Consider the following 20104-nt stretch of genomic DNA (forward strand, 5'->3'; position numbering starts at 1 on the left):
CATTGTAACATTGTTCCACCTCCTACTGCGGCCAGTAGCAACTGGGATCTTAAAAGCTTGCAAGCTGCCATCTAGATGCAACGATGGGTCTCTCCTCGTCCAGAGCCAAGAAGAATGAAGAAAACCAAAAATTCATGGAAACAATTAGTCCTAGTGACTGCTACACCATCCCATCTGCAGCCTATACGACTCTGAGACCAGAAGAACTAGATGGTGCCCGGCTACTACTGTCAACCACTTGGAAGAAGATCTTTGTAGGAGATCCTGGATAGACTGGATATATTTTTTAAAGTAACATCGACAGCATTTGATAATGGATTGGATTTAAGGTATGAGATAAGGATATTAGTCAAAGATATTTTCAAGGTTGTTTTTTAACTGAATAACTAGAAGGATGGGAATTACTATCCACTGCAATAGGGAAAGACAGAGCAGGTTTGGAGTGGGGAAGAGTAGGCATTCAGATTTTGGATATATGAACTCGTAGCTTGTCATAATGTTCCCACATTTGATGTTTTGATGTTCCCACTTTTGACAGGTTAATGGTCATTTTTTAGTGGTTTGCTTTACAAAACATTAAGTTATATAAGAAATACTAACTTAAAAATAATTTAAAATTATTTTACACAATAAATAATTTATAAATGAAAATCAAATATACTAAAAGTATAAAAAGGAAGTGATGGAGGCCAGTTGAAGCTGTGGACCTGAATGACTGACTGAAAAGCTACTTTAAGAGCTAAATAATGACCAGTGTTTTGAGAAAACTAGAAAACATTGTCTTCTGAGTGCTGCCCCCAATGTCTGGTGTTGTATATTTCTGTAGGAAGATTCTATATAAATTCTCTAAATAAGCATGAGTATGCTATTTAAAGTGTGTACTCTAAAAACAGCAATACAGTTATTTTTTTCTCTTTCTTCTAGTGTGAAGACACGTCCAGTGAGGATGCCTCCAGGCTATCAAGCAGAACTTGTTATTCAGTTGGTGTGGGTGGATGGTGAACCTCCCCAACAGATTACTAGTCTTTCTGTAAGCTCAGCATATGGAATGTAAGTAACTAACCATTATTTCTAATTATATTATTTAGTCAATGTGTTTGGTATATTTAGATATTTATTTAAAAATTTTTAAGTGCAGTCCTAAAAATGGAAATAAATCCTTACAAATATTTTTATTAGATTAGACTTGGTATAAGGAAATAATAATTTAAATATAAATTATGTAGTGATAACTTTATCCTTTCTTGATATCAAGCTTGTGATAGTGTTTCCACTTTTGATGTTATTATGAGGTTGTTAGGATGTAATAATGTAATAATTTGGCATTTATGCTAGACCTTTTCATTGTATCACACGTTACTTATGTCTTGTTTTGTTTTTTTCTCCTGTTTTCTATCCTTTGGTTCCTTGTGTCTCATTTTGGCTGTTTTCTTTTGACTTGTCATTTAGCACTCACTAATCCCCCCTCCAACTATGTGTAATCTGCTGGTAGATCAACCCATGGAATTCAATTTCAATCATTTTATTTTTCACATCTAGACCTTCTATTTGGTTCTTTTCACAGGTTCTGGTTCTCTTCCTACATTTTGAGTCTTGTTTTTATTTTTATTTCCTTGAACATGTTGAATATAGCCATATTTGATGTGTGTTTGATAACCTCCTATCTGATTCTGTCATCTACTATTATCTCTGGGAGGTCTAGTCGCGCAGTGCCTAAGGCACTTGACTGCTAACCAGAAGGCTGGCGGTTCAAACCCACCAGCTGCTCCTTGGAAGGAAGGTAGGACAATCTACTTCCATAGTAATACTGCCTCTCAGAAACCCAAGGAGGGGTCGCTATGAGTTGGATCTGACTCAAGGGCACATAACAATAACAACGACACTATTATCTCTTGGTGTTTGGTCACACTATATTTTCTTCATGTATGCCTGTCTTGTTTTTTGTTTTTTGTTAAGATATGAACATTATGTAAAAAACATAGTAGAGATAATTTGAAGTACTGGATCATGTTGTCTTTCCCCAGAAAGTATTTACATTTCCTCTGTCAAGCTAGGCTAAGAGGCAATGGAAAGCCCAAATCAACATAATCCAATCAGTTATCATATCTTTGAGAGTGGTTTATTTTATTATTATTATTGTGGTAAAATATATGTAACGAAAAATGCTATTTTAGCCGTATTTAAGGATACAATGCAGGAGCATTAATTACCTTCACAATGTTGTGCAGCCATCACCATTGTTTATTCCAAAAGAAATAACTCCAAACAGAAACTCAGTACCCATTATGCAGTAACCCTTCATTCCTCCCTACCCCCTAAACCCTGGTAACTACTAATAAACTTTTGTCTCCATTTATTTGCCTATTCAAAATATTCCATATAAGTAGGATAATAAATAATTGTCTTTTTATGTCTGACTTATTTCACTCAGCATGTTTTCAAGTTTCACTTACAATATGTACCCAAACTTCATTTCTCTTTATAGCTAAATAATATTTAATTATTTTTATTCACCACATTTTATTTATCCATTTATCCATTAATAAAAATTTGGATTGTTTCTACCTTTTAACTCTTGTGAATAATGCTGAAATGAATCTATTTGGATCCCTGCTTTCAGTTCTTTTGGATAGATATCCAGTAGTGCAATTGTGGGGTCATATAATAATTCTATTAACTTAACTTGTGGAGAAACTACCAAACTATTTTCCACAGTCGCTGCACCATTGTACATTCCTACTAACAAAGCATAAAGGTTCCAATTTTTCTCATCCTCCCCAACACTTGTTATTTTTAATTTTTCTGATAATAGCCATCCTAACTGGTATGGCGTAATATTTCGTTGTGGTTTTGATTTGCATATTCCTAACGACTAATGACTTTGAGCATCTTTTCATGTGCTTATTATACATTTGTATATCTTGAAAAATATCTTTTCAAGTCCTTTGCCCATTTTTTAACTGGGTTGTTTTATTTATGTTATTGAGTTGTAGGAGTTCATTCTATATTCTGGATATTAATCATTTGTCAGATTACAGTTGCCAAATATTTTCTCCCTTTCTTTAGGTTGTCTTTTTGCTTTCTTGATAAGGTTCTTTGATGCACAGAAGTTTTTAATTTTAATGAAGTCCAATTTATTGATTTTTTTCTTTTGTTGCACCTGCTTTTGGTGTCATTGAAAGTTGGATTTTATCCTTTTAAGGCTAATTTAATTCCAATTAATCTTTATTTCTGTATTATACCTTTCCATAGAGATTATATCAAATTTACTTGCACCAACAATGTTTGAGAATGCAGCCTTGGAAACCCAAGTCACTATGAGTCAGAAATGACTTGAGGGCAGTGAGTTTTTTTTTTTTTTCTTTAATTCTTTATTACATTTCTAACATTAACAGTGTATAACCAAACTTTTTTAGCCCTTTCAATTTATTAGGTGAAAAATAGTATGTCATTAAAATATTTCTCTTATCTTTAGTGAACTTGAACATCTTTACATTTACTGTGACCTTTCTATTTATATCCTTTGTCCATTTTTCTACAGTAATGGTCTTTCTCATATAGATTTGTGAAAGCTCTTTGCATATTAAGGAAATTAGATCTTTTCTTTGCTATATCTTGCAAATATTTTTCTTACTTTTGATTGCTTCATGACTTTGTTTAGTTTTTTTTTTTTTTGTTACCATGAGTAACTTTTTAAAAATTATGTAATACTATTTATTTATTTTCTACTTTTATGGCTCTGGATTTGTGTTAAACTTAGAAATATCATGCTTACTCCAAAATAATTTTTTTTTTTCTTCTCCTAATATATTTATTTGGGAGCTCTGGTAACATAGTGCCTAAGGTACTTGACTGCTAACCAGAAGGCTGGAGGTTCAAACCTGCCAACCACTCACTCCTCAGAAGGAAGGTTGGGCAATCTACTTCCATAGTGAATACCGCCTTGGAAACCCAAGGAGGGGTCGCTATGAGTCGGGTCCAACTTGATGGCATATAACAACAACAACAACAATATATTTATTTATTTTTATACATTTCAATCTTTGATCTGTGTAGAATTTATGTAAGTGTAAGGTGTGAAATAGGGATTAAGCTATATTTATTTCCTAATGACCAAGTATTGTGCCAATACTGTTTACTGAATGCTTCATCTTTTCCCTAATAATTTGACATAAACTTTGATTGAATAACACATTTCTTTGTTCACTTGACTTTATTTCTGTACTTCTCACGCTACCCCTAAGCTAAATCTGATAAACTTCCAGAGAACTCCTTAAAGACATAAGGTGTAAGGGTAACCAGGATAAAGAAAATAAATCTTATGTAATACTCCAAGAGTTTGCAAAATAGACAGGTAAAGGATATATGTGAACATAGGTGTTCAGTGCTTGCTTCTTGATTACAAAAGACTTTTGTAGAGAAGTGGCAGGAACAACCCATGAATAAAAGGAAGAAGGCAGTATGGGACAGGCTATTGTCCCATTATTTGATAAAGCAAGAATATGTGATTGTCCTCTAGCCCAAGTAATTACCATAAAGATGGCTGAGCTCAAACCATATTCAGATTTCCCTACTCAAGAGATTGATCTGCAAAGTTAAGAGGACCCCAGAATTAAGAGGCTATGAGTGTGTCACTGGAATCATGAACATAGGGGTGCTAGGTCAGTTAAAGTGCATATTTCCTCTGTAAAGGAATTAGGGAGGTAACAGTCACCACTAAGTCTCTGAAGAACCTTCGTTGGTATAAGAAATAGAGTTTGAACACCTGCCTCATACAGGACTTCAATGGCCAAAAAAACAAAATCAAACAAACAAAAACCCAGACCAAATGGCTACAAAAACCCAGACCAAATTGCTGTTGTTGTTGTTGTGTGCCATCGAGTCGGATCCGACTCATAGTGACCCCTCCTTGGATTTCCGAGGCAGTATCACTATGGAAGTAGGATTGCCCAACCTTCCTTCCGAGGAGTGGCTGGTGGGTTTGAACCGCCAGCCTTCTGGTTAGCAGTCAAGTGCCTTAGCCACTGTGCTACCAGAGACCAAATGGCTACCTGAGTAAATTATACCAATATTTTAAGGAGTAACTATTACTAGTATTACAAAAATATTACTAAGAATTGAGAAAGTGAAAATTATGTTCACCTCTTTTTATGAAACCTGCATAACTTGATGCCAAGACTTGAACTGACATTACAGAAAGGCAAAATTATGAGTCCATCTCATTCATGAACATAAATATAAAAATCCTAATCAAGATTAAATAAATCTAATAAATGAAAAAGATATTATAACTAAGGTTTGTTTACTCCAGGAATGGAAGGCATTTGAAATGAGTTAGTGTAATTCACCAAAGTTACAGAATAAAATAGAAAAACCGTAAGATTAAATCAAAAGATGCAAAAAATAGTAGCATCTGATAAAATTCAACATCCATTCATGATTTTTAAGAAACTAAAACTATTAACTCACTAAAATGGGAAGAAGTATCATTATTTTGATGCATTGTAGCAAATGTCACACTTTATGATTTAAAAAACTTTGCCACTGACATACAGACAAGGCAAGGATGGCTGCTATCACCACTTCTAGTCACATTGTATTGGAGAACATAGCCAGGGCAATACAGAGCGAAAAATAGATCAAAGGTATAAGAATTGGATAAGAGTGAGATCTTTAAAAAATCATGATTGTATTTGTAAATATCTAAATACTCAACGGAAAAATTTTAAGAATTGTAATCAAGCATAGCAAGGTTGCTGATTAAAAAGTCAATATAAAAATAAAGTATATTTCCAGATACTTAAATAGCAGTCAAATGCCTTAGGCACTACACCACCAGAGCTCCCATAAAAAGAAAAGTGCCATTTAAAATAGATTAGGAAACAACAACAATAACAACAGCAACAACAACAACAACAAAATGTGGACGTTCTAGGAATAAATTGAACAAGAGATGTTCAACACCTCTACACAGAAAACTATGTGACATTAAGATAAACAAAGACCTAAATACAATAGAAGATTGTACTATGCTCTTGGAATGGAAAATTGAATTGTAGTATAAAAATGCCAGTTCTTCACAAATTTATTTATAGAGTTAACCACAATCTGAATATAAAGATCAGCAGATATTTTTTTTTTCCAGAAATTGAAACCTGGTTATAACATTTATAGAGAAATGAAGAGTAAATAATAGCTAAGTTAGTATTGAATATAAACAAACTTGGAAGACTTACTCTACTCAAAATCAAGAGTTATTATAAAGCTATATAAAGCATGATCATGTTTTATTGGCACACGGTAGATAGACATATAGAACAATGGACAGAATAAAGAGCCCAGAAGTAGATCTAGGCATATATGACAAAGTTAGCTCTACATAACCATTGTAAAAATGACGTTTTTTTTTTCTTCAGTAAGTAGTATAAGCTCAATTTCATAATCACATTAAAAAATGAAATCTTACTTATCTTTCCATCTATACACAAAAATTATAAAAGATATTTTTGGAAAATATCTACACATTATGTGGGTTAAGGAAATATTTGCTGAATAGCACTTAAATAGGAAAACATTAAGAACTTCCTGTGAGGGGGGGAAAGACCAGTAAGAGAGTGAAAGAACAGGACAGAAAAGAATTTATGTAACTGCAATGGGTTCCTATTCAGAGTTTAAAAGAAGTTACATGGATTAATATGAAAGAGACAAACAGCTCAATAGAAAAAGTGCAGAAGAAATTTGAACAGAATCTCACAAAAGACTATATGGCTAAATAAATAAATAAACATAAAAATGCACAATTTCATTAGTAATGCTGTTAGTTTTGGCAAAGATTTTGATAACAGGAACTCTCATGCACTGATGCTAAGAGGGTAAATGGGTATATCTAATTTATAAAATTGTCTACCTTATCTACTCAATTTACATATATATATATATATATATATATATATATATATATATCTTATGGCTCAACAATTTCATTTCTCCATATATACCCAACAGCACAAGCACATGTACCAAGAGACAGCAAGCAGCATTATTTGCAATGGCAGTGCTATAATAGTACCAAACTACAAGCAATCAAATGTCCATCAGAGTCCCATCACCCCGTGTGTATTTACTCAATTGAATTCTGCAGCAATAAAGTATATTTACATGCAATAATATATAAGGAAAAAGCCAGACATATATTAAAACATAACATATGAACACATTTATATAAAGTTTAAAAATGAACAAAATTAATTTTTGGAATAGGAAATCAGATTTTGGAAGAGACAGTAGAAGTAATAATTGGGAGAGGCATGAGGAAGCTACTGATAACATTTTGATTTTTGACCCAGTTGTATTTATGTGAGGGTGTTAATTTATGATATTTCATTGAAGCATACATTTATGTACACTTTTATTCATGTATGCTATAGGTGAAGAAAAGTATATAGTATAAAGGTTTTAAAAATAAGTGAGTAATTTCACTTTTAGGAATTTGTCCATAAATATGATCAATATTTGAGTGCAAAATGACTTACAAAAGGTATTCATTGGTGCATTGTTTATAAAGCAGAAGACTAGAAGCAACTTAACTGCCCATGAATGAAAGCTGGGTAAATAAATTAGAATGCATGCAAATATTGTGAAGTCATTTAAAAAATTAGGCAGTTTTCTATGAATTTACACAGAATAATCATCAACATATATTCTTAAGTGAAAAAGTCAAGGTGCAGAATATCATTTACAGTATGCAACATTTTTTATCTGTAATATATTGTGAATGTCCAAAATACAATTTTTCATTCTTAAACATTTCCAAGTAAAATATTACCCAATTGAAAAATAGGCAAATTATATAAACAGGTAATTCACAGAAGAAATAAACATGAGAAGATTCTCACAAATAACAAGGGAAATACTAAGTAAGATAGCAATGGAATATCAATTTGTTTCCATTATATGGGTAATTTTTTAAAAGATGGATAATATTTATTATTAATGAGACAATAAGAAAAAATAAAGATCTCACATACATATACTTTTATCTTTTAAAATAAGACTAAGCATAAGTTTGACTCTTAAATTATAATCTTACTTAAATTTTTACAATTTCTGGAGAAATGTTCTCACTTCTGCATAAAAAGTATGTAGAAAAATGTTCCTTGCATCTTTCTTTTGTAATAACAAAATACTTGTAATCCATCAAGTAGAAAAATAAGAGAATAAAACCATGTTGTTTGTGAATCATGGAATACAATACAGTAGTTAAAGAAAACAGACAAGGAAATATCTCTAAGACATAGTTTAGTCAAAACAAGAAAGATAGAGAACAAACATATGCTTGTAAAAACAGAAAAAGGGAAAGATGGATATAAAGGAAACTTCATCACAGTTATCCTTGGAAAGGCTATTGGCATACAGTTGGCTGACTAAGGGGACTTTCATTTTAATTGTTTAGAGTGAGAATATTTCCAAGTGTGATTTTAAAACTAACAACAGTTTTAAATTTAAAAAAAAAAAAAGAGGAGAAAAATTTGCATTGTGCCTCTGAAAATTTCCTCCCTTACAAGGTGGTATTAGTTGGTGAGCAGAATCATATGTAGAATCATCAGAGACGTTTGGAAATAATTACAGTCAAGTATTCTAGGAAAAAGGCTAATTAGCTTGAGAATTATAAGCACCAAGTGGAGCAATAATAAAGTTACATGAAAACATAAATGCATAATCTCTTAATAAAAAATTATAAGATTATACTTAGATAGCCACTTTACTATACTGATTGTAGACATGCCTTCAAAGTTGTTTATGATTTTGACCTATTATGAAAATAAAGGTGACTTGAAGCACTTACTGATGAAGATCAAAGATTCAGCATCAATTCCACCTCAACTAAAGAAAACAAAAATCCTCACAGCTGGACCAATAAGCAACATCATGATAAATGGAGGAAACATCAGAGTTAAAGATTTCATTTTACTTGGATCCACAATCAATATTCATGGAAGCAGCAGTCAAGAAATCAGACATTGTATTGCACTGGGCAAAAGTGTAGCAATGGATCTCTTTAAAATATTAAAGAGCAAAGATGTCACTTTGAAGACTAAGGTGCACCTAACCCAAGCTGTGGTATTTTCAATTGCCTCATATGCATGTGAAAGCTGAACGATGAATAAGGAAGACTGAAGAAGAGTTGATGCCTTTGAATTGTGGTGTTGGCAAAAATACTGAAAATACCATCCATTGCCAGAAGAATGAACAAATCTGTCCTGGAAGAAGACAGCCAGATTGCTCCTTGGAATTGAGACTGACCAGGTTTCATCTCACCTACTTTGGCCATGTTGTCAGAAGTGACCAGTCCCTAGAGAAGGAAGGATATCATGCTAGGTAAAGAAGGGGGTCAGCAAAAAAGCAGAAGTCTCTCAAGAAGATTGATTGATACCCTGGCTGCAAAGATGGGTTCAAGCATAGCAAAGATTGTGAGAATGGCACAGTATCAGGCAGTGTTTTGCTCTGCTGTATATTGGGTTGCTATGAGTCAGAGCCAAGTCAACAGCATCTAAAAGCAACAATTTAATCCATAATAGTTGTACATCAGATCTGGTTGGGCAGGGCAGCTTTCCCCTTGACACCTTGCCAAGTAAAGCCCATGATTGTTGTTGTTGTTTGCCGTTGAGTCGGCCCCGACTCATAGCGACCCCTCCTTGGGTTACCAAGGCAGTATCACTACGGAAGTAGGATTGCCCAACCTTCCATGATTAGGCCTGAAAAATCACAGATTTTTAGGAATCCAGACTCCTCAGATCCTTCTCTTTGTGTCTTTATCTTACTTGGTAATTCAAATAATTGACTATACATGTATGAATTTATTTCTGAATGTCCTATTCTGTTGCAGTGATATCTATGTCCATCTTTATGCCAGTACCACTCTGTCTTGATTCCTGTAGCATTAGAGTAGATCTTGAAAGTATGGAGTGTTAAGTACTCAAATATTATTGTTATTTTCTCAAAACTATTTGGGGTATTCTAGATCTGTTGCATTTCCGTATTATTTTAGAATCATCGTATCAGTTTCTTAAACAAAAAGCATGTCTGCTAGGATTTTGACTGTGATTACTTTGGTTTGTAAATCAATTTGGGGAGAATTAGTTTCTTTACAATACTGGGTCTTCTGACCATTTAGCAAGGTACATCTTTCCATTTACTTAGGCTTTTCTTTTTCCAGCTTTTCTCAGCAATGTTTTATAATTTTCATTTTACAAATCTTTCACATATTTTGTTATATTTATCACTAAGTATTGCATAATTTTGATGCTGTTATGAATGTTGAGTGGAGAGGTGCATAAATCTCAACTAAGTCAAGGTGCAAAACTTCTATACCCTTACTGATTTTTTGTCCAATTGCTCTGTCAGTTATTGAAAGAGAAGTGGTAACGTCTTCAGTTTTACTTGTGGGTTTGTTTACTTCCAGTTCTATCTATTTTTTCTCCATGTTGGAAGTTCTATCATTAGGTTAATTTGGGAGTTCTATGTCTTTTCCATGAATGACCACTTTAAAATGTCCTCTTTATAATTCCCCTATTTATCCTTCAAAATTTTTCTCATTATGAAATCTTTGTTTAATATTAATATAGCCACTTTATCATTTTTTTATTAGTGTTTTCATGGAATATGGTTTTCATGCTTTACCTTTAAAATGGATTTGATGTAGGCAGCATATAATTGAATTTCATTTTTCATCCACTCAGGCAATCTTTGCCTATAATTGGAGTATTTACACCATTTACAGTAATGTGCTTATCTGTATAAACCAAAACCAAACCTACTGCCATCAAGTCGATTCTGTCTCATAGTGGTACTATAAGACAGAGTAGAGCAGCCCCATAGGGTTTCCAAGGCTATAAATTTTTATGGAAGCAGACTGCCTCATCTTTCTCCTGCAGAGTAGCTAGTGGGTTCAAACCACCAACCTTTTGGTTAGTAGCCTTAACCACTATGCCATCAGACTTCCTTGATTATATAAATGGGTTTAATTCTAACATGTTCCTATTTCCCCCTCTTTGATTTCTATTTGTACAATCTGTTCTTTTTTCTTTTTTCCTCCTTTTTTAGAATAGTATGTCATTTAATGATTCTATTTTATCTCCTGTATTGGCTATTGGGAAGCTCTGGTGACCTCGTAGTTAAGGCATTGGACTGCTAACCAAAAGGTCAGTGGTTGGAACCCACCAGTTGCTCCACAGGAGAAAGATGAGGCAGCCTTGGAAACTCTGTGGGGCAGATCTGTCTATCCTATAGAGTTGGTATGAGTCAGAATCAACTTGATGATTGTAGGTCTGGTTTGTTTGTTTGTTTATTGGCTATTAGCTATACCTCTGTGATTATTTCTTGTGTGTGTGTTCTAGGTTTTACAGTATGTTTAAAAAAACAGTTTTAATACTCTTGTATGCTAATCCTACCATTTGTTTCCTTTCTACATACATTTTTATTAGTTTAGTTTTTCTTCTGGCTGTGTGTCATGTTTCTTTGCTCTTTTATATGCCTGCTACTTTTTGTATACTGGACATTGTAAATTTTACATTTTTCATTGTTGTGTTTTGTTGGATTCTTTTAAATAATGTTCTCCCCATCCCACCCCCAAGGAGGCAATCAAGTTACTTGGAATCATTATCTTTAAGCTTTTTTTAGTGTGGTTCCAAAACAACCTTTAGTCTATAGCTAATTGGTTCCCACTACTTCAGTTATACCCTTCTAAGGATTTCATGTATTAGGAGATCTGTACTGTCTGGCTGGTGGGAACATGAAATATTCTCAGCCTTATGTAAGCTCTGAGAATTGTTCTGTCAGCTCTTTTTGGTGGTTCTCTCACAGACCTTGGGTAGTTTCCTTACACAGATGAGTATACAGCCAAAGTCTCAAGGGGACTTTTCTACAAATATTTGGTATACCCTCTCTATAAAGCTCTTTCCTCTCTCCTCTCTAGTATTTAGCCTAATAAGTATTAGTTGTTTTTTGCAGCCTTGGACTCTGATCTCTGTTTCTTCAACTCATCATAAGGACTAACCTCTCTGACTTTCTCTTTTCTATTAGTTGGCCTGGGAAATCTCTTATGAGTAAGCGAGAATATTTGTAGGGTTTACTTTATTTATCATGGTTTCCTCAGGGATCCCATCCTATGCTGTCTGTTGACCAATGTCTGAAAACTGTTGTTTAATATATTTAGTCCAGTTTTCTAATTTTTCAAGGTAGGAGATTAAATCCAGATTCCTTCCTGACTCTCTAACAACCATCCCTGACTTCTCTAACCCTAAAGCATAACTTTCCAGTATCATTACTTTTAATTCAAAGACAAGAAATATTATTTATCATTATTATAATATATCCTAGTTTTATTTTGGAACTTCATCATGTTTGTAAGCAAACCTAATTAACTATATTTTAGCGTAAAATATTTAAGGATATTAACTTGCTACAATATATAGTATGTGTAATATTACATTCACTTATTCATTTTGTATAGAAAAATTTCAAAGTACTTAAAAACAGTTTTCTGATTTGATTTGGTTTGATGCTCATAAAAGCATCAAACAAGATAAGTCTGGTATCATTCCCATTACTTAGGTAAAGAAACAGACCCAGCAAGTTTCACAAAGTCACATAAATGATAAAGATAGAACCTAGATCTTCTGACTTTTATAACAAAACTTTTACCATTCTTCAAAGACTGTCTTATTAGAATATGTGCAATTCTACGTGAAATAACAAAACATATAATATGGTAGTTTTGTTTTTTTTTTTTTTCCTGTGTGTAAGACAATATGGTGGAATGGAAAGAATTGCACTGAGAGTATGCAGATGATTTTCAGCCAGATTTAATCAGAAAGATGTTTACTTATATTTCATTGACTATGCAAAAGCATTCAATTGTGTGGATCATAACAAATTATGGATCATATTGAGAAGAATGGGAATTCCAGAACCGTTGACCGTACTCATGAGGAACCTGTATGTAGATCAGGAAGCTGTCATTCGAACGGAATGAGGGGATACTGCATGGTTCAAACTCAAGAAGGGAGTATGTCAGGGTTTTATCCTTTCCCCATCCTTATTCAATTTGTATGCTGAGCAAATAATCCGAGAAGCTGGATTATATGAAGAAGAACATGACATCAGGATTGGAGGAAGACTCATTAACAACCTGAAATATGCAGATGACACTAATTTGCTTGCTGAAAGTGAAAATGACTTGAAGCACTTACTGATGAAGATTAAATTAGACTACAGTCTGCAGTATGGATTACACCTGAACTAAACAAAACAAAAATCCTCACAACTGGTCCAATAAACAGCTTCACAATGGATGGAGAAAAGATTGAAGTTGTCAAGGACTTCATATTACTTGGTTCTACAACCAGCACCGATGGAAGCAGCAGTCAAGACATCAGACAATGTATTGCATTGGGCAAATCTGCTGCAAAAGACCTCTTTCAGGTGATGAAGAGCAAAGATGTCTGCTTGAAGAGTAAGGTGCGCCTAACCCAAGCCATGGTATTTTCAGTCGCCTCTTATGCACGTGAGAGCTGGACAATGAATAAGGAAGACTGAAGAAGAGTTGATGCTTTTGAGTTGTGGTGTTGGAGAAGAATGCTAAGAGTACCACAGTCTGCTAAAAGGACTAAAAAATCTGTCCTGGAGGAAGTGCTCCAGAATGTTCCTTGGAAGTGAGAATGGCCAGACATCATCTCCCCTACTTTGGTCATGTTGTCAGAGGAACCATTCCCTGGAGAAGGATATCATGCTTGGTAAAGTGGAGGGTCAATGAAGAAGGGAAAGGCCCTCAACAAGATGGATTGACATAGTGGCTGCAATGATGGGCTCAGATATAGCAAGAATCATGAGACTGGCACAGGACTGGGCAGTGTTTCGTTCTGCTGTGCAGAGTTGCTATGAGTTGGAGACAACTTGACAGCACCTAATAACAGCAACAATAAAACAATGTGAAATTTATATTAAAGAACAAACATATGTTGTCATCAAGTCTATTCCAATTAAAAGTGACCCTGTAACACAGAGTAGAACTGACCCGTTGGTTTTTCCAAAGCTGTAGATCTTTACTGAAGCCAACTGCCACATCTCTCTCCCACAGAGAAGCTTTGAACTGCCGACCTTTCAGTTAGCAGCCAAGCACTTAACACCTGCACTATCAGGGCTCCTTTATAAAAGAGGAAGTTATATAAAATGAGCAAAGCAAGGTTTTGCTTGAGAAACATAGGATGGTATTACTTTGGAAGCAAAAAGCACAGACTTACAGTTCTTCACTTAAAGACGTTATCAATGAGTAAAAAAGAGTTAGTGTATGCCTAATAGGCAAGGGGCCCAAAGTGCCTGCTCAAGAGAGCTGTTTTAATTTCTCAGAAGATTTATTTAAAATATTAACCAAAAGTTCTTTGTCTTTTAGTAAATAAGACAAAGCAGAGAAAAAACGATTGAGAAAATTTAATTTTTCATAAAAGAAAAGCTGGATCTCTGTTTACATCTACTATGGTGTTAAAAATTTGGATATATGAAGTTAATGTTTATCAAGAAGATTTGTGTTAAAAATATAACCTCTGAGAATTATTTAGAATTAATTAGTTAATTTGGAGTCTAATAATTATTTTGTACATGTGAAAAAGACATCCACTTAAATGCCTAAGCATTTATATCCATTGAAGAATGATATTTCTTGACCTGTATCCTCTTTACATAGCAAAAACTTCTGTGTGATTCATCTGTAAAAAAAATAAAACTAAGTTAAAGAGCAAATTGGGTAATCATTACTTACTGGTAGAATTGCTGATAAAATGTGATTCTGGGTTATCCCTACACTAAGACGGTTATCCCTGTATATAAGTGTTCACGGATTTATATAAAGTCATCATGTAAAGGCAAGGCATCTTCCCTGATTTTACAGCCATTGCCTGACATTTACAACACTAAGGCATTACTTTCCAATATTCTTATTTTAAGTTCAAAGATAAAAAATATTCATGATTGCTGTGACACATTCTAATTGCATATTTTTTCTCTCACAGAGTTGCATTTGGGAACTGCAATGGGTTGGCTGTAGTGGATTTTATACAAAAGACAGTACTGTTAAGCATGGGAACTGTTGACCTATACAGATCAAGTGACCTGTACCAACGACAAGCACGATCTCCTCGAAAAAATAAGCAGTTCATTGCAGGTAGGAGATACAACAAGATGGTTATGAGCTTGATTAGTTCATCTGTTTTCTTATCTTTGGATTTCTCATCTTTCTTTTCTCTGATGCTATTAAAATGCATGGCAGTTATGCAAATCAACATAATTTACAATACCATGCGAGTGAAATGAATTAGGCAGGGATAGTGGAAAAGCTTTGAAAGGGCAAACCAGCTGCTTAAACTTCGATCTGTTGTTGAAGTCAGGAAGCATCTCACGCTTCTTAGAAATCAGTTCTCCAGAAGTGACAAAAAATAAGGGAAAAAAATATATGAAAATAAAGACATTTTTCTTGGTAGGATCAATAAGTTGATTCATTTAACTATAAAAGAAAGAAAGACTTTCTATATAATCCCAAACTTACAATTTGCCAAATGAGCCACAGTTTTATTGAAGTTTTAGGGTGTGTCCAAATATTTGCTTTTGTTAACACTGGCAAAATTTTGTGTCCTTTTTTGTTAACTGACATATTCCAATTGGTAAAAAACTTAGTTGAGCTGAAGTTTGCAGATGGAAATACAGTAAGATGTCATAGATTATTTTAGACAGTTGTTTTAAATTGTTCAGTTTGATTTATTTAAAACAATCTATTTAATCCTTTATTAAATACACACATGCAAAGACTACTTTAAAATTAATAAAGCATGTGATAGTAGATTTATTTTCCAATAGCAGGTTGCCAGATTTAACAGCTGAATGTGATAACAAATTAAGTTCCCTCTTGTACTAATGAAAAATTACTTGTTCTACTTTCATTCCTCTATTTTTGTTAACCTTTCCTAAACCTTTCCAAATTGCTACTTCAGACTCTTTTCATTGGTATAAAAACTCTTCTTTAGAACCTGGTATATCTTTGTTTTTTGATAGGAATTTCAATTATCCTCAAAAGCCATACTTTTAGCAATATTTTAGAAGTACTGGAAATTTCAAATTCTGTGGTTTTGGCCTTTCCCACTACTGATTATTTAAAAGGAAAAATAAAAGAATTTTTGTATGCCATGTACCACAAGGTCCTCTCATGACTTGTAAAGAGAAAGAGAAGGTAGATTTGTGAACATTCATGGACTCTAGGGTAAGAAGATATTAGGGGTTACCAGACAATTTTTACATGCTGAAAGCAGCAATTTAATCAGAAAAGCTATGGATCTTGTGACAATGTCTAATTTACTCATTGTATATATCCAGTAGGATGACAAAGTATATATTTTGACAAAGGCAATACAACTGTTATTTAACTTAATTTAACTTTTGGAGCCTCATCAATTATGACTAGAGCTTAGAATTTTGATGAATTTAAAATCAGGAAAACCTGTGATGACATTGTGAATGTCTCATTTTGTATTTAGTGCATAGAATGACTACAGTGAATACTATATTTGCATTATGAAAATAAAGTTGTAAAGGCTAAAATCTCTAAGCTTTCTTTTTAGTTGCGGAAGGATTAAGGACAACCACTTTGATATTATTAATGAGGTAATTTATACATACTATTTACAGGTCAAATAAGTTTATGACATAAAAGCATATATTGAGAAGTATGCAATCTATTTTATAAGACATTTGATTCAATAACATTATTACAACATTCTCACCATTCATCTATCACCTCTTATTTTCTAATTGATTTATTTTCTTAATATCTCCTCTCTAATCTGATTACCAAAACTTGCTGCAATTTCTCCATCTTGGCTGTTCTAGATTCTGGTATGATATCACTTCCTTTCACTTTAGACTATTTTTCTCTCTTTCCTCTGCCTGCTGCTGATGCTCCTGTTCTGGCATGTTCCAAAGACAACTTTTGCATGCGTGGCCTGTCTAACTTTTATCCTGATTTAACGAAACGGATCCGTACTTCCTATCAGAGTAAGTTCTATAAAGGTTAGGCAAATAGCTTTGTTTAAATCATAATGCTTGAGTTAAATCCATACATCTGTGCTCAGAAATGTGTTTTTTTAAACACATTCAGCATGCATGCAATTTTTTGTTTGTTTTGTTATGGAAATGCAACCTCATAATTTTAATAAAAATTATTATACAAATCCTTCAAATTATTATTGCTATGTACCCAATTATTCATACTCATTGTTCCAGTGTTTATTTCAGCCATTCATACCATGTTTTATTAGTCTGAGAGTCACTGTCTTTTGTTTTGAGGAGGAAAAGCCATGGTGTCCTTGTAAATAATAAACTTGATATACCAGTATCAATAATAACTAAATGCTTTCTTATTCTGGAAACATTGCCGTTTTACAAAATTACTCTAACCAAGGCCGCAATATTTGCTTCTTTCAAGGAATTTGTTTTCTTGGAGGTAATTAAATATTCCTAACTTTTGGTGCTTTTCATTAACATTGAATACACATACATTTTCATAGTGATTTTAGTTAGGTACCAAACACTGTGAAGTGGGTGGATTAATATCACAAATAAAAGAGGGAATAACATTAACATTTACCATGGTGCCAAATAAAAATCTGAAGATGACTGAAGTCAGTAATTCTAAAAACTAGTGCAGAAATTGTGGAGAGCTGAGGGTATGACTGGAGTGTAGATGATACTAGTGATGTTATGGGTAAATATTTATTGACAGGGAAAGATATTTATAGTATGTTCATCAATATGTCAGGCAAAAAATGGCTAAGCGATTTATACAAGATGGCCTCATATTTTTATAACATATAAACATACATATTTGTATGTTGTTTATAACTTAATTTCTTCAGACCTCATCAGCCTGTAAGTACTAATGGAATCACATCAGTTATAAAAATCTAAAGCTCTCCTGGTGTGTCCTCCTAGCTACAGGAAATAAGTCCCTGAAAAATCCTTTAAAAATTTTAGGAGCACCTATAAGATGACTTTTTTATGCTCATAAATATTCTCTAGTTTTCTACTCTTAACAGAGTACCCCATTTTGGGGTGCTTCTTACTTCCTCTGCTGCTGGTGCCATATGTGAGAGCATTGATACACATGTTGCTCCTAAAACAGCAACTTATTAGGTACTATAATAATATTTTATGATGTGAAAATTATATAGGAGCTCTGATGACATAATGGTTAAAGCCTTGGGCTGCTAACCAAAAGGTCAGTTGTTCAAATCCACCAGATGCTCCACAGGAGAAAGATGAAGCAGTCTGCTTCCTTAAAGATTTATAGCCTTGGAAACCCTGTGGGGCAGTTCTACTCTGTCCTATGGAGTCGCTATGAGTTAGAATCAACTCCATGGCAGTGAATTTGTTTTGGTCTTCTGGAAAGTCCTCTTAAATTCAAATTTTATTTTCTATAAATAAAATTTTATTGGAAAACCATATTTATTTACATATCATCTATTGATCTGTTCATTTGAACAGAACAAGGGGATACTGGTTCAAAATCAAGAAGGGAGTGTGTCAGGGTTATATCCTTTCACCATACTTATTCAATTTATATGCTGAGCAAATAATCCAAGAAGCTGTATTATGTGAAGAAGAACATGACATCAGGATTAGAGGAAAACTCATTAACAACCTGCAATACACATATGACACAACTTTGCTTGCTGAAGGTGAGGATGACTTGAAGCATTTACTGATGAAGATTAAATTAGACTACAGTCTGCAGTATGGATTACACCTGAACTAAACAAAACAAAAATCCTCACAACTGGTCCAAATAAACAGCTTCACGATGAATGGAGAAAAGATTGAAATTGTCAAGGACTTCATATTACTTGGTTCTACAATCAGCACCTTGGAAGGAAGGTTAGGCAATCCTACTTCCATAGTGATACTGCCTTGGAAACCCAAGGAGGGGTCACTATGAGTTGGGGCCGACTCGACGGCAAACAACAACAACAACACAATCAGCACCAATGGAAGCAGCAGTCAAGACATCAGACAATGTATTGCATTGGGCAAATCTGCTGCAAAAGACCTCTTTCAAGTGATGAAGAGCAAAGATGTCTGCTTGAAGAGTAAGGTGCGCCTAACCCAAGCCATGGTATTTTCAATCGCCTCTTATGCACGTGAGAGCTGGACAATGAATAAGGAAGACTGAAGAAGATGCTTTTGAGTTGTGGTGTTGGAGAAGAATGCTAAGAGTACCAAGGTCTGCTAAAAGGACTAATAAATCTGTCCTGAAGGAAGTGCCGCCAGAATGTTCCTTGGAAGCGAGAATGGCCAGACTTCATCTCCCCTACTTTGGTCATATTGCCAGAAGGGACCATTCCCTGAAGAAACATATCATGCTTGGTAAATTGGAGGGTCAGTGAAGAAGGGGAAGCCCTCAACGAGATGGATTGACACAGTAGCTGCAATGATGGGCTCAGGTATAGCAAGGATCATGAGACTGGCACAGGACTGGGCAGTGTTACTTTCTGCAGTGCATAGGATCACTATGAGTTGGACGGCATCTAACAACAACAACAACGACATTATCAATGGCTGCTTTCACACTTATAATGGCAGAATTGAGTAGTTACAACAGAAACTGGCCCACAAAGTCTATAATACTATCTGGCTGTCTAATATTTGCTGTCTGACTCTATAGAAGTTTGCTGGCCCCTGCCTTCACATTCTTCCACACTCATCCCCTCTACATAAAGGGTTGCATAAGGGGTTTCAGCAAACCTTTTAAGTAAGTAGTCTCTAGATGGTATAATACTCATACTCAGGTTTAGGTTTTTCAAGGTATAATCTCCTACATTTCATGTGTGTGTGTGCATGTGTGTGTATGCATCCCTCAATACATATAGAAGGAGCTCTGGTGACAAAGTAAGGGCTTGGTTGCTAACTGAAAGTTCAGTGGTTCGAATCCCCAGCTACTCTGCAGGAGAAATATGTAGCCATCTGCTTGCGTAAAGCAGGACTTGGCAACCCTAGGGGAAAGTTC

The 20104-nt window shown here is 34.2% G+C and overlaps 1 protein-coding gene across 1 annotated transcript in view; it reads left to right on the plus strand.

The window, feature by feature from the left end:
* STXBP5L (syntaxin binding protein 5L) overlaps positions 1 to 20104 on the plus strand; it is a 471051-nt gene that overhangs the window by 357215 nt on the left and 93732 nt on the right. The window contains exons 17-19 of the mRNA XM_007943886.2: positions 925 to 1050; positions 15066 to 15217; positions 17026 to 17097. Coding sequence (XP_007942077.1) covers positions 925 to 1050; positions 15066 to 15217; positions 17026 to 17097 — 350 coding nt within the window. The remainder of the gene's footprint in view (positions 1 to 924; positions 1051 to 15065; positions 15218 to 17025; positions 17098 to 20104) is intronic.

This window comes from Orycteropus afer, unplaced genomic scaffold (genome assembly GCF_000298275.1).
Source record: "Orycteropus afer afer isolate SDZICR_OR568_19922 unplaced genomic scaffold, OryAfe1.0 scaffold00114, whole genome shotgun sequence".
Lineage (NCBI taxonomy): Eukaryota > Metazoa > Chordata > Mammalia > Tubulidentata > Orycteropodidae > Orycteropus > Orycteropus afer.